We start from the raw sequence: 25266 nt of genomic DNA, 5'->3' as shown, positions 1-25266 counted from the left end.
GTCTACAAGCACAGATCTCGGTAACAGGCACTGTGTGGCATGCTCCCAGGGAGTGTGTGTGTGCAGTGGGGTGTGTTGGTGTGACTTGCATCTTAGTGCCGTGAACACGTGGGCATGTCGGAGGTGATGATGTCTCTGGTTCACAAACTGAATCAGAACCTCTGAGGTGTCTAGTTCATGAGAAGTAGCAGTAGGCTGAGTAAAGGGTGAAAAGCATAAGCTCACACCAGAACGAATTGGCTCGATGTCACTGCAGAAAGGACAACATGTGGCCATTTTGCCAACCAGCAACAAGCATGCAGGTACTGTGGACATCTGCTGTGTGGCAGCTGGTGAGATAATTACCTTTTCAAGAACTTTGCATAGTTTTCACAGGGGCAGAGCATGTAAATGTTTCAGCGTGACAGATTCTTGTTGCATTGCATCTAATTCTAGTTTTTGTATTAGATCTCTGCCTGTTGATTATGGAAATAACTGATGTTTGGACTGCTATCACAGCACCAACTGTATACCCCACACTAAAGAAGGGCTTCAATATAACTAGTTGCTGTATTCAACAAAATAAAATCTTGGTCGACTGAAATTTTACCTACATAGAGCCCAATCAGCCCATCCGAAGGCTGCGCTCGTCACCAGTCTTCCAATCACACTGGAGAAGGGGCGGGGAAAATACCGCAAAGACCAAGTATCACAGATGACAAAAACAAGTTGAAGTTACACCAGCGATTGTCCAACAAAGGGAGAATTTGGTTGGACAAAAGCATATAGACAAACCCATCAAACAATCGACCAACAACTGCAACATATATACTATGTTTATGGTGGTAGCAACGCAGTGTAAGTTAATGGTAAGTATTGTAAATGGGGTTGGATTCGCTGTCCCAAATGCCCCAGCTCCCCTTTCACCTCCATGTTCAAACTGCCTGTGCAGTTTTCACCACTGACTCCAGCTTCCCTCTGAACTTCAGCTCTCCTGTTTCCTTTAAGTGTGTATTTCTTCTCTCTAGATTGTGCGTGTGTGTTTATGGTAGTGGTGTGATATAACCCTCGAGGTGACCCCTTCCTCCTCCCTCTGTGTAATCCCGGTTGCAGGCTGTGCGAATGCACCGAAGCGGAGGCAGAAATCATCCTCCAGCTGAAGAACGAGCTGAGGGAGAAGGAGCTCAAATTGACAGACATCCGCCTGGAGGCACTTAGCTCCGCCCACCACCTGGACCAGATCCGAGAGGCCATGAACCGCATGCAGGTGAGACTAACTTCTGACAAGTTCTCAGGACATGTCAAACCATCAGATTCTCCAGAGGCCCAGAAAGAAACATCTCGTGGAGAAAGAAATACCTCTGGTTGTACTGCTTTTTTTTAAATTATGTTTTTGAGCTGCACACCTGACCATACTTCTTTCCATATGTACACCAGATCCATTCTCGTGAATGCAATATCTCAAAAAACGGGATTTTCTGATTGAAATGAGAGTTGAAAAATGTTTACCTTTGGGTAAAATTTGGCACAAACATTCACCTGGACTCAACAATTAACTAATTAGAATTTGGTTGTCAAAGGTCAAAGTCACTGTAACCTCATCTGTCATGTTTTTGTGAACACGATATTTCAAGAACACCTTGAGGGATTGTTTTAAAATTTGGCACAAATGTCCGCTTGGGCTTAATGAGAAAGGATTACATTTTGGTGCTCAAAGGTCATGGTCATTGTGACGTCGCAATACATGTTTTTGGCCATAACTCAGGAATTCTTACGATAATTATGAGAAAGTTTCACACAAATGTCTAATAGGATAAAATGAGCAAGTGAAGGCATTTTATATCCAAAAATTCAAAGGTTAACTCCACCGTGACATCATTATGTCCCACAAAAAGCTTTTTGGCCGTTATTCAACATCATATCTCAGTAACAGAAGAAGAGATATTTGGTCAGATACTGAATTAGTAACATTAATCTCTGATGTCCACCTTGAAACTTTGCTCATGGTTTAGATCTTCTGTGCTGTCGGGGAAAAATGTATGTGAAGCATCCACGTTTTCACAGACATGGGTGTAAACTGCAAGTGCAACTTGACTAGTTTGTGAAGGCATACAACTATGAGGCGGTCATACTAGCTTTTCACTTCAGCTGTCCAGTGTATTTGGGCTAAAGTGGTGTGTTTTTCCCGAAAGGCACTGGGGCATGAAAGCTACTACCAGTGAACACTGCACTCAGTGGTTTCATGGATAGCTGACAGGGCACCAGTGGGGCACCAGGAGGGCTGATGGCAAACTATACACCAAACACTGGGGGCTAGCTATTAATTGTAGTTCAGTCTCCATGGAGGATTCCTTTTTTAAGTCTGAAACATTTTGGAGGAGTAATAAAACAAATTATAAATCTAGGAGAATATAGTATACTGTGGCTTTCCACCTATCACATATCCCACTAAGCCAGCATGCTGTATCACCTCCAAAACTGGAAAATGATACTTGTCATTTAAATAAGCTGTCAAGGTGAACACATCTCAGAGAGGTTGGATGAAACTTTTTTATTAAAGCCAGATAAAAAGATACAAAGTGAAGTTTTATCCCTGAAAATACACATATTTGATTTAATTTATCATTCCCGTTGATGTATTGCAATGAGACGCCACCCATTAAAGTTTAATGTTCAGAGGTGCTGCGTCATTTGGTATTCTTAAAAGGAACCCATGTTCAAAGAGTATACCCATAAATGTCTCAGTTAAGTGGATCTTTGTGGATGTGGATTGCCTCGTCTGTAGAAGCCTATATAGTCTCCCCTCAGATCTGGGGATCATGTAAGGCTCCTTATCTGAGTATTAACCTTCAGTACAAAGAGAGCCTTGAAGATCAGACGGCCCATAATTCCAATAATACTGATTCAGAATAACAACAGCCTAAATGCAGGAAAATGGCTGACTGCAGTTTGCAAAGACTGTTATTCCGACTCTTTGAATGCAGTTTGTTAGATTTTATCTACTTTTCTTTCTTTTGTCAACAAACAGAACGAGATTGAGGCGCTGAAAGCAGAGAACGATCGCCTCAAGTCCAGCGGTAATGCCACACCAACGGCCACGCCCGTTAAAACGGCACGGCCACCCTCCGAGACCTCCAGCACGTCCTCGTCCTCCTCTCGTCAGTCCTTGGGGCTGTCGCTCAACAACCTCAACATCACTGACACCATCATGTCAGGTCAGTTCAGCGTCAGTTCTGGTGTGTGAAGTGTTGGTGTAAATCAGTGTTAGCAGCCTGCAGTTGTTTCTGAAGTGAGAGCAGTAAGTGTGAGAGTGGCAGAGGTGAGTGAAATAAACTTAATGTCTTGACAAACCTAAAAATAACACATCTCAGAATGCTTTCACCTGCCCATCAGGAGTAAGAAGTCAACAGAAAACCCCTAATACATGTTGTCGTTTTTAGAAAGAAAAAGGTTTTTTATGCCTCCATGTTAGTTATAGCACTGACAGAAGACATTATGTTGTTTGGGGTTGTCCATTTGTCTCATTCTTGTTAACTTGATATCTCAAGAACATCTTTGGTGATATTCTTCAAAATAAGCACAAAGATCCACTTGGTAGTCAAAAGTCAAGGTCACTGTAATGTTGTCTGTGTCATACTTATGACTACAATATCTTAAGAACACCTTCGGGGATCTTTTTCTTATATTTTCAAATTTGGCACAAACGTTCACTTGGAAACAAGAATTAAACGATTTTGGTGGTCAAAGTCACTGTGACTTAAAACATTCTTTTGGCCTCAAGAATCCATGCAGTAAAATTTCACACAAACATCTAATAGGATAATATGATAACGTGATGACAGTTTATATCCAATCTAGTAATCTGTCTGTTACTCGACATCATATCTCAGAAACAGAAGGAGAGACATTTGGTCAGATACTAACATTCGTGATGTTAATTTTGGGTACCCAGCTAAAACTGCTGATTGTAAAGATTTTCTGTGCTGCCGAGGGGAAGATGTGTGTGACACGTCTGTGTTTTCACAGACATGGATGTAAACTGTAAGCGCAACTTGACTGGTGCGCAAAAGCATACAGCTGCATGGTGGTAATTCTAGTTTTGCTTTCAAAATGGTTGGCAGGTGTATTCAGCTTTTAGGAATTAAATCTCCAAGTATAGTATTGTCAGTGCCATGTTCTTATGTACAGTTAAGCCATAGGACACACTTTACGGTCTGCAGCAGCTCTCAGGGCAGAAGTTTTTTTCCGTGGCATCAAGTTGGATTAGCTCTCTCCACACTTGCTTCAATAAATGTGAAAGAATTGTGTTTGGGCAGAGAAATGTTTCGGAGGAGCTGCATGATATGATGAAATAGCAACTCTCTCTCTCTGCTGCAAGGGCTGGAAACGCAGCAGGAGCCTGTTACACACACACACACACACACACACACACACACACATATACACACACATACATGAACATGCTGAGAATCTCTCCAGGCCTGCTTCACTGGAGAAGTGAAAGAGTTTTGTCCCCCTCACTAGTCCTGTAATTAACATAGAAGGCGTAGCTCTCTCCGAGGACCCAGGCCCTTGTTAATTGATGGAGGGATGAGCCGAGAGCAGTGACGCGTGGGAAGACGAGTGGGCCAACGGACTGTTATCAACTCAACACAGAGCCCTCGGCTAAGGGAAGCCAGCCGAATACAAAGTACCTCCTTCCCTCTCCAAAATGGAGTCTGGGATATAGAGAATGAAGAGAGACTTTTGGGGGGAATTGGTAGTGGTGTGGTTGTCGTCAAAGGTTAAAGGTGGCAACTAATAAGTCAAACATTCACAGAGTGGAAACACGACTGCAGACAAATTGGAGTGTACTCTCTTTGCTGCAGTTTTGTGTTGGCATTTTGCACTCTTTGCTTTTAATAGTCCCAAATAATTAATGCTGCTAAAATCAATATTTGTACATTAACAGTGGATCAAATTACTACTTGTATGCAAAAGCCATCGGTCATTGTGACAAACGCACAGAGAATTATTACCTGCCTCTTAGGGCTGGGTATCTGTACTCAATGTCTTATAGGTATCGCCCGAAATAACCCAATACCAAGTAGTATCAAACGATCCCCAGTCAAACGATACCTGCATTCAATCCTTTTTCTTCTGGGGCCCTTAGCATGAGCTAGCAGAGCATCAGCAGCAGCAGCAGCAGCAGCTAAAATCCAACACAAAACCACTAAACCGTCCCAACAAACTGACACCAAAATAGCTGGACTTTGACACTAAACCTGTTAATAACCATTGGGTAGTGTTAACTGTGTGATTCTAACAGTTAGCCCTGTCACTGTGTGTGCAGCCGGCATACTCTCACATCTGTCCATGAGTGCAGAGCTCACACTCACACAGCAGCAGCTACAAACCATACAGTTTCCAGTGTGTGAGTGCAGTGTATTGACAGAGTTGGCAATTCTGAGATACCACCAATACGTTCGAAAGTATCAAAATACTATGCTTTACCATTCACATCATGGCTACTGTATGAAGTACTTTATCTGTATCACTATTTAAGGGTACGGTATTGGCACTGGTATCATAATTTCTTAAACAATATGCAGCCCTACCGCCGGTTTCCTTTGGAGATAGGCAGCTTTGTAGGGTCTTTCAGCTAATTGTTTCGGTTTTCCAACCCATAACTTTACTGTTTCAGTTCACTCTCCGCTCTCATAAGGCTGTTTTTACCAGCAGCAGGCAGCTGTTTCTAGAGAAAAAGCCCAATTCACACTAACAGTCCAGCATTAAACAATAGACTGACAGACAGAATGACACAGTTAGCGTCTAGCTATTGAACACAGTGCAGCATTTAGCTTTAAAATAGCTACATATTTTCCCAGCCTATAGTGGAGACCAAAAATAGAGCTAAAATAGAGTGAAAATTTGACTAAGAATCGTTTGGTGGCCACTAACATTACTCTAAATAAATGAAACGCTGACTTCTTTTCTATTGTATGTGGAAACAGACCGACAAGTGCCGACAAGTTTGTCTTATCAACTTAAAGGGTAATAAAAATGTTATGTTTAAATAAAACATGTTAACTTGGCAAAGTCAGTTATAGAGATTAGTGGTTTTGGTGAAAATTGACAGTCTTTTGATGGAATGTAAGAGTTTTGATGCTGTTTAAAGTGAAACTCAACAAGCTAAGCCACTCGATATTCTGAATATGTTGAAAGAAATAACTAATTGTTATATTTGTGAACTGATGAGCAGAGAAACTGTTATCAGTTTGCTGTCAGCTTTGTTGCTGTTGTTAGAGATTGCTACAAATATTGTCTTTTACTTTTTCACCGCATTGGTAGATTGATTATAATTATAAGTCATTTTTTTCTTTGATTAGCTGCCTTCTCTTGGTCACTCAGTGATTTTGTCCCACTGCTTTCATGATAAGAACATCCTTTTAAAGACTAAATGTTCAACTCTCAACAAATACCTCAAGTGAAACTCTCTCTTTTCAATGAATTTGACTTATTTTTCCTTTTATTCTTTGTTTCTCATCCTTAAATTGTAATTTCCCAACACACTCATTCTTATATTATCATTCTGTGCACTCACTGGAAAACTCTCTGTATGAAAACATTGATTAAATGTAAAAGTAATTATCGCATGAAAGAAACCCATTAGCTATCCTTTACTTCAGAGTCTGTTTGTCCATTTCCAGCTCTAATTTGCCAGCAGGCAGAGTTTGTTTGTAATGAATCAAGGTACTGACAGATGAAAGTTGGGTTGTGTTTCCTAACAGAAAGTTCTGTTTTCAGATATTCTGCTCGATGATGGATACGAGGGCAATCTACGCAAAGAGGGCCGGAGTGTGCGAATAGTGGTCACCATTAACAGTGGGCCATACACAACCAAGGTTAGTGCAAGACAAGTTTGTTATTGCTATTTCTGTTCCCTTAAGTTAAAACAACTGTAATCTTATTTGTTTCTGATTCCTGTTATTCTTCAGGGCACACAAAGCCAGGTGTACCTGATTGGGTCTATAGGTGTGAGTGGGAAAACCAAGTGGGATGTCCTGGATGGAGTCATCAGACGCCTTTTCAAGGTAAACACACCACTGCTGCCAATTTTAGCTCAGACTAATAACATCAATAATGGCTAAATTATAATTTCTTTTTTTTAATAAGCTAATCTCAAGTCAAAATGTCTGCCATGAGAAATGTTGATTCAGATATTTTATGGTTGTTGAATTGTGAAAGTAAAGGCACCAAGCACACAAAATGGTGTTGTATATCGCCTTATCTCCACTCCATGGTTCATCTCGACTTGATTCAACTCAACTTATTTTTGGTACCTAGTCCTGTAATCTATTTTGTTTTCCACTATGGATAGTACACCCACAGTGTGGGCAGGATACTCACCATTGCTGCGTCATACTGCTTTGACATCATCTTCAGGGCCAGGGCCTAGACTTTTGGGAGCCCTATGCAGATTTAATTTGGGGTTCAGACTCATTGCCACATGTTGCCTCTTTACATAGTACTTAACTACTGTGTGCATTGTAAAATTTAGTTTTAGCGCACATACATTTACATAACTTTTATTTACTGACATCAAACTTGGGTAGGAAAGAACAGTTTACAGAAGTTTTACTGATTGCTGTTCCCACATTTCAATACATTGGCTCAATACATCGTTCTCAGCTGAAACCAGAAATTAGCATGTTTTTCTTGACCTTAAGCGTATATACTACAGGTTGGAAAGAGATGATGGAGAAGGCAACAATGGAAGAGAAATCATCAGGAAAAAACAAGTGGGCAGTGGTCTCATTCGTAGTTGTTTTATGCTTGTTTGTTTGGATAAAAACAAATATCTGTGATAAAACAATAGTTTGCAGGTAATAATGTAATCAGCGATTTTGCTTCTACTGTTTATTTCTGTTGACTATTGTGCAACACCCTCTGTTGATGATCCATCCTTGATTATGATGGCTCCACCAAAAACTAGTGGAGTTTCTCATCAATAATAGAACCAATGATCCAAGAATCTTAAACAGAACTGGTTCAAGAACCAGAGCTAATTAGTTAAAAAAAAGAGGTATCAGTGGTGTGCAGTATTTTAACTCCACCTTCTGTTATTGGCTCAGTTTGCCAGGAAACTCAACTGAGGTGGTACCAAAAAAGGACCAGGTACCAGCAACTATCCACAACTTCGGACTATGGAAAACCAAAAATATGCTGAATTGAGTAGAGCTGAGCTGTGCCAACCATGCAGTGAAAATGCGGCATATTATGGCTGTAATAGAGTAAAAGGGGTTTCTTAATCAGCTGAAAACTTTTGCAAACAATGTAGCATATTCTGCTTACATAAGAGTAAAAAACTCTGCAGTGAGCTCCCTGTAGTATAATCGAGTGATGTTTGTATATGTGGTGTAGATGATTTATGTCTATTCTTAAAAAAATGTGTTTAATAAGATTTACTGGATATTCATTTCATTTAAAAATATAACTGTTTTTTAGAGAAAACTAATTGGGAAAAAATAGAGTAATGCATGCACTCTTAATTCAAATGCTTTATCCATCCAGCCGCACAGAGACTCATATTTATTAAAAGCATTTTATTTCTCTTGAGTGCCTGGAATTGGATTTTGTATGCTGCATCCGACCTGTGGGTGAAGGCATACTTGATTTGTCTTTAAAATTTGCCAAGAAGTTGAACTTAAGAATTATATACCTACAAAGAAACTTGTAAACTCTCTGCACACCTTAATGTGTGACAGGCACTTTGGAAGAAACCACTTGAATAAAAATGATTAAAAAAAAAACTCCTGCACACTGACTCTGTTACTGTGGGTATTTTGGTATGTGAAATTATAAAAAAAAAAAACAATACATTATAAAAGAAACTATAGAACAAAGTTAACCCTGAGAAACATGGATCGACATCAGTTTTCTTGTGCTGCATTTGGATGCTTTTCACAAGCTAACCAATTTGCTCAGGTTTCAAAGAGTTAAAGAACTTCTTTATTATGTAGGTCATCACCAGCTGGTTTTGGTTTCGTGTGTTAAAGGTTTTGCTTTTGCATGAATTCCAAATATTTGTGTCTGTAAAATCCACAGACGTACACAACAAGCTCAGCTGTCAATCTGAAGATATGTTGGACAGGAAGAATCACAGTCTATATTTGAGAATAGTCAATAGTGCACCTCTTTGTTTTTCACTGTCCTCTAACCCGTCTCTGCCTGCAGGAGTATGTGTTTCGGGTGGACCCTCTGACCAGCCTGGGTCTCAGCTCAGACAGCATCGTCTGCTACAGGATGGGTGAGGTGGTTCGCTCGCACACCTCTGAAGTGCCTGAGCTGCTGCCCTGCGGCTACCTGGTGGGCGACAACAACGTCATCAAGGTCAACCTCAAAGGTATGGCAGCAAGGAGACAAGGTGTTTCTATTTCAGGATGAAGAGAGCAGCTTTGGATTCTCACAGGAAGTATTAGAAAGAGAGTGAAGAAGTAAATATGAACTTGAACCTTGTTTAACAGTCTAATTTAAAATATAATCACATTAATCCTCTATTCTCCCTTCTATCCATGCTATTCCCTCCCTTCCTCTTCCCAGGTGTGAAGGAGAACAGCATAGACAGTTTGGTGTTTGACACACTAATTCCGAAGCCCATCATCCAGCGGTACCTCAACCTGTTGATGGAGCATCGTCGTATCATCCTCTCAGGACCCAGCGGCACCGGCAAGTCCTTCCTGGCCGCCAAGCTGGCCGAGTACATAATTTCCCAGATGGGCCAGCAGGTGACGGAGCACAACGTGGCCAGCTTCAACGTGGACCAGAATTCCAGCAAGGTAGGAAGAGGAATTCAAAAGTAGCAGTTTAGATTTTTATTTATTTTTTTTTTGCATTGTGTCAGCGATATTTCTCTGAGTTTATATTTTTGGTGCATGCGTTTCCAAGCAGTCTGCCTTTTCGAAAGCACTACTATAGTTTAGTAGCCTCCTATGACTCCCAGAATGCCTTTAAACAACCCAGAGAAGATATTCATGACATGTCCATTAGAAGGAGTTATCCATTTTATTCTTGAGTTCTATAAAGTGAAAAACCAGCCTACCAGACATGGTTTTACATATTACATGAACATATAAACAGCTCCTCAAAGATATGTGCTTGGTTGCATTACATTTTGGCCAAATTCTGTATGTGCCAACTGTTCTTTCTGCCTCTTTAACTACGGATTTCTCACTGTATAATCATACTTGCATAGTGAATGCTGATAACACAGCGCAACTCCACCCTTATAATTGTTCCTAATGGACTGAGTGTACATGGCATTTTACTCTGTTTTTTTAGTTAAAAATCTACTAGCAATTTAAGAACGTGCCTCAGAATGTGACCAGGCTTTGAAACCCATTGGAAATAGTGACCTAACAACTCCCATGTCCATCCTGTGATGTTGTTGGGCCCAAAAAGTCTTTTTTCAAAGACATACATTGTGAAAGAGACATCAGTAAATCAGTAAATAGAGTTTTTTTTGCGTCACAACCTCCAAAAAATGACTCGTTCCACTGTCTGTATTTGATCTATTCTAACTGATAACATTTCAAAAGTCTAGAAGAGCGACGTGATTGATTCATTTTATCAATTCAAGTGAATCCATTCAAGTGAGCAGATGGCTAAACTGGAAGTTAGCTGCTCGGCCGTTGGAAGTTTTAAGTGTGCTTGCTTTGTGGGCACTACGATGCAGAAGATTGAGGTAATGTTATACCTGGGTAGTTAAAGTTTTTTGGCTATATATGCCACTGAGCATTTTTTATAGGAATTAACAGGGCAACACCTCCAGCGCTATATCCAGTTCTCTTTATACATCCATGGCCAGAAGTGACCATATTTGGATGAGAGGGCGGAGCAGTGGAGTGTAGAGTTTGAAAGTTCAGTGGGGTAGCAACTTGTTAAGTAAAAGGATAGCCACACCCAGCTTTCTTTATCGTCTGTTTTGCTTTAAATGGGACCATAATTTACTAAATGAACATCATGTTGTGTTGAAGAAGATATGAAACTGGTGATTGAGATCGTAAACTCATCAGGAAAATGTTTACTGAGGTATTACATCTTATAAGAAGTAGGGACATTTTCTCATAGACTAAATCAGACTTCTTATTGCAGCCAGTGGAGTCGCCCCCTGCTTGCCATTAGAAATAATGCAGGCTTAAGGCACACTGGCTTCACTTTTTAGACCCAGAGGCCAAGTCCACTTCTTTTTTACAGTCTATGGTCCAGAGGGAGAAGAGTGTGAACAGGAGTGAGCATACAGAGTTGTAAGCAAGAAAGGCTGGCTTTCATTGTAATAACTAGAGTTTAGCATAAATAAAAATGACCCAGGGATTTAAATCATATTGCTCCCTTTACATTCAAAATATTGCATAAATGAAAGCGCTATGTTAATGCTTCCTTCCCCAGGACCTGCGTCAGTACCTGTCCAACCTGGCAGAACAGTGTAACTCTGAGGAGACGGACACAGAGCTCCCCACTGTGGTGATCCTGGACAACCTCCATCATATCGGCTCCCTCAGTGACATCTTCAACGGCTTCCTCAACTGCAAGTACCACAAATGGTAAGTCAGTCATACACTGTATTTAAAAAAATCAGTAAGATCTATGCCAAAATTGCTTTATTTTCAAAATAACACTTTTTTTAAGTATGTGTATCAAATTGAGAAGCCAACCTCATGCCCACCATTATTGAACCAACAGCAACATACAGTAATGGAACGTTTACAAATCAACATGTTTCTCAGTTATTTAGTAAAGGACCTTGTTGTCTCTGTCTCTGTCCAGCCCTTATGTTATTGGGACCATGAACCAGGGAGTGTCCTCCTCTCCTAACCTCGAGCTACACCATAATTTCAGGTTTGACGCGCACATACACCATAACCTTGACTTATACAGAAATGTCAGTGTTTGAACCCTGTTACTCATCTTACTGTGACATAATGATGTTTGTACAAATGTTATTGGTTCCACAGAGAATTAACTTGTAGTTTTATTTGCTTTGAATCGTCTCTCCTGTCTGACGCCTTTCTGTCAACATGTTGTTTCTCACAGATCGTAAACTAAAGGTGTTCTTCCACAGAGAGTGCTGTAATTACATCTCTTGGATAATTGCCTAGTTAAATGAAAATTATTAGACTATAATGCATGTTCTGAGTGAGAATCATTTCTGCCTGGCATGTTTGACTAGCTGATGATCTGGCAAATATAAAGCCATTAAGAAAACCTTATCATGAGCCAGACATTAATTTTCTATAAAAAGGAAATAAGCCCGAAACTCTTCATTCTGAGCTCCTTTGATGAGAAATGTGGTTTAATGTTGAGCTGATTTATTACCTCCTCTGCTTCTGTTTCACCATCGATCGTCTGTCCCGTTGTAGGTGGGTGCTCTGCACCAACCACACTGAGCCAGTCAAAGGGTTCCTGGGCCGTTTCCTGCGGCGAAAGCTGATAGAGACAGAGATCGATAAGAACATGCGCAGCAATGACCTGATTAAGATCATCGACTGGATCCCCAAGACCTGGCAGCACCTCAACGGCTTCCTGGAGGCACACAGCTCCTCCGATGTCACCATAGGTCAGACTCACACACAGAGACACACACACACACACACACACACACACACACACACACACACACTCACACTCTCTCACATCTGTGTGTGCTCTGTTAGACTGATACCAAAGCAAGTGTGGTGTCTAATGTTAGCCACTGTGTGCAGACTGATTGCACTAATATTGAGTGTTTGTTGATCAGTGAATGAAACCCTGTGAGTGTGATAACCCTGGTAGATGCCCCTGTGCCTTGACTTGTGTGATGAGAGTTTGCTCCATGTCTCAGGTCTTTTAAACATGTCAGCGCTCATCTTTTGGGCTCTTTTGTCCCTTCAGGCCCCCGTCTCTTCCTGTCGTGTCCCTTGGATGTAGAAGGCTCTCGGGTTTGGTTCACTGACCTGTGGAACTACTCTCTGGTGCCCTACCTGCTGGAGGCTGTCAGGGAAGGGCTTCAGGTACATCCCGGCAACACTTGATTTTCTGATGACTATATTATAGAATTGTAAAGTAGCATATCAGTATAACATGATTTGATTAATAAAACCTTTCTTTATCCCGAAAAAGCAACCAGCAAAAATAATGTCAGATTTATTATATTGCTGTTTTAAATGCTCACCTTTGTGTGGCACAGCCAGTGACAGCATTTAAGTTTAAATGCAGATCACTAACCTAACCCTTTGAAACAGAAGCAAATTAGCTTGACTTCTTTCAAAAACATGAGAAGACAAGGAGCAAAGCAAAAAGAAATTACGCAAAAATTAACAAGACACTGGTAAAAAAAAAGTACAAGAATATTACCTGAAAATATAAAAATAGATAAAGAAGAGTTTAAAAAAGAAGGAAATGACCTGTAACATAAGTTTATGGATTTTTTTTTGGTGGGCATTTTAAGCGGCCAAAATATGTTTCTCCGCTGCCCCCGCACACAGCAGTACATTGCTCTGTACTTCTGCCTGCTTTTCCAAACTGGGTGTGCAAACTGACATTTATTGTCAGTACTATACTGACTGATGGATAAGTTCCCTACATAACCCCACTCCAAAAAATCCAAACTATCCCTTTAAGTCAGTCGGTCATTTCTTCATGCACCACTGTGACTGGCACAGCTGTAGAAGTGATATGAAACGAGTCATGAAACTGAGAGGATAACGATCGTCAACACACTCTCTGATTTTTATGCTCTTGCACATAACTCTGTGGAACATTACAAGAGGCACATGTATGAATAACAATATCAGATGGGCTCGGAGTCTAACCTAACACTTGGTGCTGGTGATTGTGATTGCACTTGTATGGGAATATCACCATCTGATTCAGACAATAAATCCAATTTCTGCCTGTCAGGCACTGGTATAGAGTTAGAATATTTTTTTATCTGCTCATGTACGTTCCCCCATGTCATTCATACCTCTTCTCTGTGTTTGACACACCTGCAGCTGTACGGCAAAAGAGCAGCATGGGAGGATCCATCAAAGTGGGTGAATGACACTTATCCATGGAACGCCGCCTCACTGCAGCAGGACGGCCAGTCACTGCTGCAACTGAGGCCGGAGGACGTGGGATACGACGGCTACAGCTCATCCAAGGAGGGAGCCTCGTCCAAGCAGGTGTCTCAGAGTGACACTGAGGGAGACCCACTGGTAAGAAAGACATATGCAAAACAACTGGAGTCATTATTCTGTTTAGTTCAAGAGCAGCTAAGAAACGAAATAAATTGAGAAGCTGTAAAGTAGCCAGGTGGTATAGGCTTACACGGACACACACACACACACACAGGAGAGTGAGCTATTCAGGGATGGTAGAGAGAAAGAGAGAGAGAGATAATTAATTTCCATTTGGTGGGTTATTGCAGCCCAAGAGGAATTAAAGGGTAGCCATCCAAAAATAACCATCTTGATTTAGCAAATGTGTGTGTGCGTGTGTGTGTGTGTGTGTGTGTGTGTGCACGTGCACATGCGCATGTGCGTGTGTCCTTCCAGGCGAGACCAGTTTGAGTGCAGGTGTTCCAAGGCTCATTTTAGGAACACTTGAAGCGCTGTGCCAGATGCAGCAGCACTTGTGCATTATTTAGACCATTAGCTTAGTTGCAGGGATGAGAAGTTCTGCAGTTTTGTTGGGGTGATTTACCACAAAGTTTAAAAAAAAAGTGCTTTTTACCACATGTAAAGTATAGAGATGAAGTCTGTGAGTCATTAGAGCGAGGTTTATAATGGGGGTTTTAAGGATGGTGGTTGGTCTAATCATTACTTTTCCACTTTGGACCAGGCACTGTCGCTTTACCTAAAATGTTTTATTTGATTTTCTTCTCCAAGTCAGTATTCTTGTGCTCTGCGGGATCAGGCAACTGTGTACAATAAGCCTGACAGACATTTTACAGACTGAGCCTGATTTCAACAAATTTTAGATTTCAGTCAAATTTTCACCAGCTGATTTTTGTTTGATGTGAAGTGTGTGAGGAGGGTCCTGAAGCCTGTTCTTTGTGGTGTGTTCCTTGTCTTTGTCTTTTTTCAGTATTGTTGAAGATGTCACCTCCATTTGAATTTGTTTTCACACACAGTTGAAATATTACTAACTACTATTAAAACCTAGAACTAGTAATTGCTTAAACATAAAAACAACTAGAAAAAAAAAACTAAATGATACTCAAAAAGCTACCAACAGAAGTGCTGTATGTCTGTGCATGAATTATGTAATGTTTGCATACTTTATACTGCATGAGGGGATGCGTGGAGCTAGTAAAATGCCTCATCAGGCCAGTAAATGTAGCAACTCAACTTGAACACATTGTTTGTATGTAGCTTAGTATTGACAAGATCTTGCTTCCCTCTCATCTCTGTTGAGCTTTGCACATGCGCAGTACTGATAGACTCGTGCAAAAACATATAAGTGAGTAAAGACAGTGTTTATTAGCTGAAGGGCAAACAAGCATTTCAGTCATCGTGGACAAAAGTTTCCAAAAAATATTGTTGGAGTGACATAACAAGAGCCTACAGCATCTCACTTGTATTCTCATGAGTATTAACTTTGATTTATTAATTCATTCATTATCTGGAGGTCACAGCCCTAAAAGGGCTGACGTTGGGTGACAGGCAGGGTAAATCTGTACAGGTCATGAGAGTATGACAGGGCTGACACATACCCCTTCCCCACCAAAATTAGCGCTTTGGCACAGATTTTTCAAAGAGTAAACCTGCTAAAAATAGGCTATGGACTGCTCTCCTATTGCCCGGATAACAGAGCTGTGTACACAGCTCTGCAGCAGACAAGTATGCATTTTTGTGTGTGTATACACTTTTTTTGGTGTGTCCATGCTATGTCATGGACGGACTGGAGAACAAGTGAACAGTAGAAAGCAGTATGGACAGATGTCAGTGTAAACTTTAAAGCGGTTACTTCTATTTATATATCTCTTACCTATTCTCTCTTTTGGCATGTTTTTTGAGCGCTGCTTAGGGGGAGATGGACAGTATCAACTGGCAATGTGTCATTGCATCTCGCCGGTTAAGGAGCTTAAATTAGCGCGTTCACCTGGGTGTTGTGTTTCTATCAATGCTGATAGAAGCCAGAGGCGATAAATACCTGTGACTACTTCAGAGTCAATTGACCCAGGTGTGAATGACGATTGTACACTTTCCCATTGTTGCATTAAAAAGCCAGATGTTAGCAGGTTTTTTGTGCAGTGGGAATGAGGCAAGACGACCATTTATGCTCACATTGGACTGTTTAGAGTCACCAATTAACCTGCATGTCTTTGGACTGTGGGAGGAAGCTAGAAAACTCAGTGACATGGGGAGAACATGCATACTCCACACAGTTTTTGTTGTTGATAACTGCTTATAAATAACAGAGTTTGTAAAGGGGCAAGTAAAAATTGACTTAGGGCAAGTAGATTTCTAACCCACTTGCCCAATCGGACAATTCTCTTTCATTAACACTTTCCTTGTGTGTTTTCAGATGAACATGCTGCTACGGCTTCAGGAAGCAGCTAACTACTCCAGCACGCAGAGCTGTGACAGTGACAGCACCAGTCACCATGACGACCAGCTGGACTCCTCACTGGAGTCGGCGCTATGAGACCAGGAGCTGCACTGGGAGACACCAGACCTGTTTGAACCGGGGGACCTTTGAACCTCCGTTGCTACCAGACACCCTGTAAAGTACACAGATATAAAGTATATGAAAAGTTTTATTATCCAAAATGGTATACCTGCCATTTGAAAAAATATTTTTACATTACAATGGTGCAATATTAAATCAGATTATTGTATGTTTAAAAGAGTAGCCAACTTGGTCCTCAGTGGTCAGAGTGATAAACAATCATACAAGTTGGATCAGTTATATTTTAAGCACATAATGACGCTTGCTTTAATGGATGTATAACATTTTAGAATACAACTTTTCATATATATGTAGAGGCGGGACGTGTCTGACAAGGGATAGTTGTTCCTCTGAAGTTGACTTCCAAGGAGTAAACCACATTAGTGCTCAGACACGATGAGCCGCAGATCACCTGATTATTTTAACTTTGGGGTGTCAGTCTCCAACGTGTGAGAAAAAAAGAGAAAGCCAAGAGTTAAAACTGGATTTTTCTTTTCTTTTTTTCTTTTTTTTTTTTTAAATCCCAGATATATCTTGAGCTGTTTACAATGAGGGGAGGTGGGTTTTGTTGTTTATGTCTTTCCTTGTTTACAGAGGTGCTTCTCACACACACACTCATACACTTACACACAGGCAGCAGGAGGACACTGTCCTTTAATCAGAGGCTTTGATTGGTTCAAGCCCCCATGTGACCAACAATCCAGCCTGCCAAAGTGTCCTTGAGCAAGGCACTATTGATGCCACCCTGGGACCCTCATCTCTGATTCCACCTATTGAGGGACTGGAGAGTGTTTTCAGGTGGTGTAATGCCCTCTGGTGGCCACGGTGGAGACTCTCAGCTGTTAGAAAACTGGTTCTAAACACACAAGTCACATACTTATCCGTCTCCTTGTTTACCACTATATCACCTTATTTGGGTGTCTTTGCCTTTTCTGAACATAAGGACAATTCTGCACCTCCATGATGGCACCAGATGTGGTTAATTTGCAAAGCCTCTGCAGCCAAAATAGGATCACAAGAATTACATTTTCATAGCAGAACAGCGCACAACCCTCCTGCTCAGTCGTCAGTATGAGCTTCATGGTGCTGGTCTCCTGCCCTGAGCCTCCTCAGTGTCAGGCACTGCCAAGCCGCTCCTCGCTGCCCTGCATGTCAACAACAAGCACAACGAAAGCTCATTGTCTGCGTGTCATCCAGCCACATCGCTACTGTGAAGAAAAAATGGACAAGTGCCAATGTTTCCCTTTGATTTACTGCCAAATGTAGACACAACCATACACACACAGAGACTTCACAATGCACAGCTGACCATGGTTGTAAACTTCGATTAAGTTGTTCTTGGCCTTCCACGCTTCACAGCCTGTTGTCACTCCATAGCTTACAATGCACCATGAGAACAGCAGGCAGCGCCTTCTGTGGGTCCTCTCTGAACTGTCTCAATTGACTGTTTCTTAAACCCTTCCCATGAGCAGTGATTGTTCAGTCATTAGCAACCGTAACTCCACAACTCCGTCAGGCTTTCGCCACACGTTAAGTTGGTGCACAGGGAGATGTAGTTCGAGAAATGCTGTAGTTTAGAGGGTTAGTTGCAATTGTTGACTAACTAGCTCACTACCAAAACGTAGTGCGTAACCTCCTCTTTATTGATTTTGGTAAAGTTAACACTCCAAATAAACAATTTAGTATTGACTGAAAGCATTTGCCAAAAACGTAGGTTAGCCCTCATCTTAAAAGCCTTTATCTTGTAATGATAAATAGTGAAACTACTGGACAATGTCAGCAAAACTTAAAAATAACGTGTATCTGGCATGCATGTTTAAAGAGAACTGGATACAAGATTGGAGGCAGGACGTTGTTTGTTCCCATTAAAGTTGAGTTGTGGCGCATTATCCATAAAAAGCTAGATTCCAGAGGTCTGAAAGTTTAGCTCTCCGCTGACTTGAGTGAATTTAATGAAAAAGATTTAACTATGCAGCTAAAGAATTCTGAAATGTCATCGTACCAAAAGGATTAAATCCTGATAGTAGAGCAAGTCATTTTGCAGGGGTTGTGATATTCCAAAAAATATATCCACTGATTTACAGACATCTTTTTTATAATGTTAGTCTATGGGATAAAGTATTTTGGGGCTTCATGTGACAGATGTTGTAATTCCATGTTTGGCTTCTATTTAAAATTGGTTGGCCCGTGATTCAGACCTTCCCAAAATGTAATGAGTTCTTCCTGGGCCCATGCTACACACCTCCACCAAGTTTCATGATAATGCGGTCCATCAGTTTTTCAGTGATACTGCTGACCATCTTGTGTAGATAAGCATGAACAAGTATGCCAGCTAAGCAGCCAGAGTTATGTTAGAATTAAATAGCTGTCTAATCTGCAGTACAAGAGCAGTGCTGTTTTTGTACTTCCATGTCTTCTACATGGATCAGCAACTGGATGGATACTGACTGTTTGCCTCTGACATGCTGCTTTAGCTGTTGTCTTTTAGCCCAGTATCACCTATGTAGCCATCGAGTTGCACAATTGAAACCTATTTACAAAAACTTTGTTAAAATCAAGCCAGCAGGAAACATTAAAAAGTCAACTGTTCCTAAACATCTGTTTTATAACAACAGCCTTAATTACCTAGCTAGCTATTGCTACCTACCAACATTTCTTTATTACCCAGCTTGCTGCAGCGAGCCAGGTAATTAACTTGTGAGGCATGAGGTACGAAATAAGCTACAGCTAACTACCAGATTTTTTCTTGATTTTCTTAGCTACAGCTAGCTGGGTGGTATTACTTAGCTAGCTATAGCTACCTAGCAAATTAAGAAGTGTTGGTATTAAGTGCTCGGTGTGAGAACGGAAAGCCTGACAGGTGTTGCAACAATTACCGGGGGATGTGGGGTTTAATGGGCGGGGTTTCGGCGAACAGTCAATTGCTAATATATGAATTCTTGTGACATTTACGTGAACCTGCATTAAAAACCAAGCAGGTGGGGTTTGCTGTGAAAATTCAGAACTTTAAAAAATGTCAAAGCCTTCACTCTTGCAGATATTAATCAGTGCTGATCAATCAAGAAAGTATCAGTAATATTGAGCTGAATGATGCAAGCTAACCGTGTCCTGTTTTGGAGTGTTCTGGCACTCATTTGATAGTCTTGTTGAGCACCCATGTGGTATCCATGCGGTACCACTAAAAAAAAAAAGAATCCAAAGTATTTTGAAATGCAAGTAAACCAGATCGGCCAAGGAGCTGATTAAGGGAACAATGATACTGGTGCTTTCTCACTGCCTTAAATGTGCAAAAGTTTGGGAGGCATCCTGTTGCTCCCACGTGAGAATTTGAGATGATGATTTCGATGATGATGATCTGCTTCCTGTTACTTCAAAGAAGCTGCTTGTAGTCGGAAAAACAGCCTCTTTTTGTTTTGTTGTTTTTCTCACTCCCTTTTCCTCCAAACCATTCTTGTTTCTGACAGTTAAAAATATATAAAATGCTGTATTTGAATTTAAAACTGACCAATATTGTAAAAACATTTAGAAAAAGGGGTGGGGTCTTTTTTAAGTTGTTGTTTTTTCGCCCAGTTGAGCTGGGCTCACTTGAACTGACAGGAGCACAACCAAACTGTTTTGGGTTTTCTAGCCTGACGAGCATGTTTTGAAGCTTTTTAAAAGGGGAATGCATCGAGAAGAGACCTTTACCGTTATGTATGCGTGCATTGGACGGAAGCCATTTTAAATTTTGATTGTCCTCTCTTTGTTTAACGAGTGGGTTGGTTTTGCACACTTTGAGGTCGGGGTGGGTTGTAAATACTTAAGTCTTGCACAGTGAATCAAAGATGCATTCTGCCCTGTTGATGTTACAATATGCTTAACCCGCTGAGTAAATTATTGTACTTTGAAAACAGAGAGAAGAAAAAAAGAAATGCAAAAACTCAACACGCTGTCGGAAACAGGTGTGTGTCTTGTGGTGATTGGATGTTTTGCCTATGCAGGAGGCATACGGTGTACAGTAAGAAACAAGTTTTAACTCACCAAAATCACAGACTGAGAACAAAAAATAGGCACTTTTCCAGAACCCTCCCCCACCACCACCACCATAAAATTCTCTGGATTTTCTACATCTTTAGGAATGCCTGTTGTTCCTTAGATGCACTTCCTCTCTGGACATTTTCACCCCAAGCTTACCGCCACGTTAGGCTTGAAAGCTGTCCGAGGCACCGAAGCTGACCTGACACCGTACTGTATACATTTCCCAACAACCAACAGGTGCTACTGGTCAGTCAAAGCCCATCAGAGACCAAGAAGTCATGTTGTCACAACCTCAGGACAATCCTATCCTCTACAATCCTACCTGTGTTCAGCTTCACACGTGTCTCTGCAGCCAAGCCGCTCATGGTTCGCACATATATCTGGCCTGCCTTGTGTCTGCAAGGGTGTGTAGTCGCACGATAACGGGGTAACAGGTCGCTCTTTACCTACAGTTACACCCGATTATGAAACCTGAGCTCAGTCCTCCCCCAATTCACCATTTCAGCTACTCCACACTCCTGTTTTAGGCCGTGAGTTTCCGAGCTAGCAGAACTTTGACACCTTTACCAGTGTACACCATAGTGTTGATGATCGGCTGGTCATTTTTCCCCCCACTTTACACTTTGCAGTTACATCTCAGTTGACAACCATAGCATTTACTCTGGTTTGAGAGAAAGTTTTCTTCTTTTTGGGTGAAACATTTGTCCTTAAATGTTTTATATTTTGTACATTTGTATGTAACATATCATGTAAATAGACAGAGACAGTGATTTAACTCATCTGGAGGATTTTGTAGTCTTTGTAAAGCCCTAATAAATGGTATTTGGTGTCACACAAGCAAACAACATGCTTAGCGTTTATCTGTCCAATTGAAATGTGTTTGTGTGGTCTGTTGTTATGAAGTGGAGGGTAAAGGTATCAGAGATGGGCATTTCAAATTGAATACAAGGTGTGTCAAGATGTTACAGTGGCCAGTGGCCGTGTACTTTTAAATAAAAAAAAAAGTTGTAATACAGACAAATCATCTATAATGTTTAACATTAACCAGGGTTGAAGTAAGCAGGTCAATTAAATTACTGTGTGCAAAAGAAATGGCCCCAAGTGATGTATATTCAGCAAAAGTGAGTGTTGTATGAAATCTACACTGTTGCCATAGTGTAGATGGTACCTTAGTCTGGCAGAATAATTTAGTGTTAGCAAAACTATAGTGACAGCAGCATTTGGGTCATCAGTTAGAATATAACAACTAATTTCTGGGTTTTAGGACTAATTTTTGGAGCACTCTGTGAATGTCACAATAATCTTATTAACAATAAGTATTTACATTATGTTTACGTAAACTCTGAGCTAAATAAGTAACTTGTATTTTCCATACAAAATGTGAAGGTCCAGTGCGTAGGATTTAGGGGCCTCTATTAGCAGAAATTGATCTAATATATTATTGTATTTTCATTAGTTTATAATTACCTGAATAAGTATTGTCATGCTTTCTTTACCTTAGAATGAGCCCCTTAAATCTAAATTCGGACACTGGCTCCAGATCAGCCTTAGTAGTTCTCTTAAACACTTGGCACCTGGTAGAGTTTCAGTTCTGCAACCTCACCACTAGATGGCCCTGAATCCTACATTCTGGACCTTTACAGACATCTGCGATAACTCTAAATGGCATCACACTAATGTAAGATATGGCGACATTATCAGGCGTTGTCGGGTAGGAAGAGTGTGCCCCCTAGAGTCCAGAAGGTAACAAGTTCAGACACATTGTGTTTACAATAAACATAATTGAACCGAAATAAGGTAATGGCCTATACATATTCTCACATAATGCAAAATTAGAAAGTCTGAAGAGTTAATTGTTCTAACATTTAACGCGTCAAAAGTTTTAAGCGAAAGACATACAAATACAACGCTTCTAATCACAGCCACTGATTTTATTTTGAAGGGCTCCTCGACATGTTGTGTGTTCTCTTCCGGGGAGCTCGCGGCTGAAGCCAAAGCGAAGATGGGACCAGCAGCCAGCCCCGGGACGGAGTCCGACAAAGAGCTCAAAATGTCTAAATCTGCAGGAGCTTCGGTATCTTTACCGAAACACTCCTACTGGTATGACTTCTGGCTCTTCTTGCTCTTTGACGTCGTGTTTTTCCTCGTCATGTATTTCATAGTCCCGTAGAAAGGTAAGTGAAGAAGTTTCTAGCAAACCGTTTGTAATGGGGAGTGCGGCTACGGAAGTGGCTAAACTACAGAGCTAAGTTAGCCATTTTAAAGCATTTTGAATGATATATAAATGAAGTAATGCTGTGAATTTATCACTCTTCGGGGTATCATTCACAGACTTGTACTTTTGCTAACTTATCTAAGTCCAGAAACTTCTTTTCCGTGGGGTGCTTTCCCTGAACACTGCCTACTTTTGCCTTCTCTGTGTGGCTGCAAGTTCAAACAGCTGATATGAGTTCAGGTAATGACAGTGTGATCATATTCAGATTACCCACTTACAAGACAAAGACAGAGGGAAGAAGCTGGGACAAGCAAATGCTGGGCACTTTTGATTGGAAAAATTCTCAAATCAGCCATTTATTATATAGCAAGTTATATCTGTCAGCCAGTGGTGTGTATGGGCAAATTTCATGTAATCGTGTCTTATTGGGACCTGAAAAAGAAATAGAATTACCCCACTGCTCTTCTGTTTCTGTAGGACTTTTAAATGACTTAGTTTGAGATAAATTTGGGGTGTTTTCATGCTGTAGATTTTGCAGTGGTGGATGAAGTACCTGAAAGCCACACCTGAATGAGAGTGCAGATTTCTTACCATAAATTTAATTTGGAAGAGGTTAAAGTCAAATATTAAAATATTGCATAAGTAAAAGTCTTAAAGTTTCTTATATTTACCGTGCTTCAGTATCAAAAGTAATTTTGTGATATTAAATGTGGTTAAGTATTTCAAGTAAAAATACAATTAAATACTGTCAATAAAAAAGCAAGTGGTTTGAATTTTGACAGTTGTGAAGTTTTACACTTGAAGAAAAATGAGGTGTGTTTTACAACTAGATAGATTTGAAGAACATATCCATTTTTCCTTCCTCCCATTCCTTCCTCGCCCATCCACTCCTCCCTTTCCTCCCTTCCTTCTCTATTTTGTAGTAAGTAACTAAAATGCTTTTGGGGTAACCCTCTCAAGTAAAAGTATATATTTGATTTAGGAAATGTACTGGAGTAAAACCAAAGTTGACAAAAATATATAAGCTTGAGTTAAGTACAGATACTCCAAAAAATACATCAGTACTGTAACAAAGTAGTTTTACTTCATTACATTACACCACTGATAAACAATATGTCCGAGTTAGACTGAGGTGAATACTTTTTGTAGGCAGTAGAGCACATTGCAGTAACGTTGATGCTGTAGTTTGCGTGAACTTTTTTTTAATACTTTAGGCTTGTATAACTCCTAACGAGCGTTGCAACAGTATGATAATTTCACAGTACAATTACAGTCTCCATAAATATTATGGTTTCATGGTATATGGTATTACACAATTATAATTTGTGTCAGATACCTTTGAAATCAATGAAAAATAAATTTAAAGTTATTTTGGGGATGAACAAACATTTTTGGTTATCAAAACTTAAGATACATGATATGGTATCCATCAATTTTAATACTATGGTATACTTTTAATAAATTGCGGTCTTATTCAGCTTGAAGAAAAGTGTTGTGCATTAAAATCACTGTATTTCATCATCTGCGACTTTTTTTGTTTTGCTGAGGTTTGTCTTAAACGTGATTACTTTTGTCAAGGGTTCGACCCCTGGACTCTGGATGCTGAAGACATGGCGTGTTGGTCCTGCCCTGCTGTCAGGAACGCTAACACAGCTTTGACTGAATTTAGCACCTCCTTATTGGATGTCACATAACAAGTTTCCCACCATGGACCACGGATGTGCACGTTTTATACATGTGACACTTTAACATCAGAAATCTGACCCACCGAGCTCCCTCCTTCAGTGACCTGTTGCCGGCCACTGTGGATCGTCTTTTTGCAGAGATGGATTCCATTGTTGCCGTGTGGAAGAGAGAAACCTCAAGTATTTTTATTGATAATTGACACTGGCCATCTGATGAGCTTTACTGATCCCCAGAGGGGAACCTTTGTGAAAAAAGCTAATGATGTTGGGGAATATTATTTCAGTACATCAAAATTTGTAATGTTTGCACATAGAAAATACCCAAATAAAATGTTTTACCTGCCTACTAAATGTTGTTGTTTATTTGTTTCTTGTTTGGAGCTGCATAACATTAACATTTATTTTCAAATCTGTTATTATATTAAAGCAAGCTGAATACAATAGTCTTGGCTTGACTTTGCATGTTTTGCAACATTGCCTTATTCCTGCCATTTAAAATGGTATTTAGTAACTTCAATGGCAATGTGAAAAGTTTCTTGTTATAACAAAACGTTTTTCATGTTTTAATATGATATTTACAAGATGTTTTTTTTATGTTGTAACAAGATATATATCTTTTTATAACAAGAAGTTTCTTCTTATAGCGAGAAGTTTTTTATGACAAAGTAACATTAATTTATCTTGTGAAAACATGAAAAT

General features: G+C 40.3%; 1 protein-coding gene and 1 long non-coding RNA gene across 9 annotated transcripts in view; both read left to right on the top strand.

The window, feature by feature from the left end:
- The window catches only part of nav3 (neuron navigator 3), a 252680-nt gene extending 231168 nt beyond the window's left edge, over nt 1-21512 (top strand). For all 8 annotated transcript variants that reach the window (XM_088072951.1, XM_088072948.1, XM_088072946.1 and 5 more), the window contains 12 exons: nt 1093-1246; nt 3008-3194; nt 6766-6863; nt 6957-7052; nt 9196-9364; nt 9562-9797; nt 11407-11561; nt 11785-11856; nt 12378-12574; nt 12889-13007; nt 13989-14192; nt 16507-21512. In XM_088072951.1, coding sequence (XP_087929077.1) covers nt 1093-1246; nt 3008-3194; nt 6766-6863; nt 6957-7052; nt 9196-9364; nt 9562-9797; nt 11407-11561; nt 11785-11856; nt 12378-12574; nt 12889-13007; nt 13989-14192; nt 16507-16626 — 1807 coding nt within the window. In that variant the 3' untranslated portion in view covers nt 16627-21512. The remainder of the gene's footprint in view (nt 1-1092; nt 1247-3007; nt 3195-6765; nt 6864-6956; nt 7053-9195; nt 9365-9561; nt 9798-11406; nt 11562-11784; nt 11857-12377; nt 12575-12888; nt 13008-13988; nt 14193-16506) is intronic.
- Nucleotides 21513-21984: 472 nt separating this feature from the next.
- Nucleotides 21985-24918, top strand: LOC121961557 (uncharacterized). Its single transcript, XR_006107052.2, has 2 exons — nt 21985-22841; nt 24461-24918. It is a non-coding gene; the product is annotated as an uncharacterized LOC121961557 (long non-coding RNA).
- The last annotated feature ends 348 nt before the right edge of the window (nt 24919-25266 follow it).

This window comes from Plectropomus leopardus, chromosome 22, assembly GCF_026936395.1.
Source record: "Plectropomus leopardus strain MGB_pleo_1.0 chromosome 22, ASM2693639v1, whole genome shotgun sequence".
Classification (NCBI taxonomy): domain Eukaryota; kingdom Metazoa; phylum Chordata; class Actinopteri; order Perciformes; family Serranidae; genus Plectropomus; species Plectropomus leopardus.
This window is presented reverse-complemented; position numbering and strand designations above follow the sequence as displayed.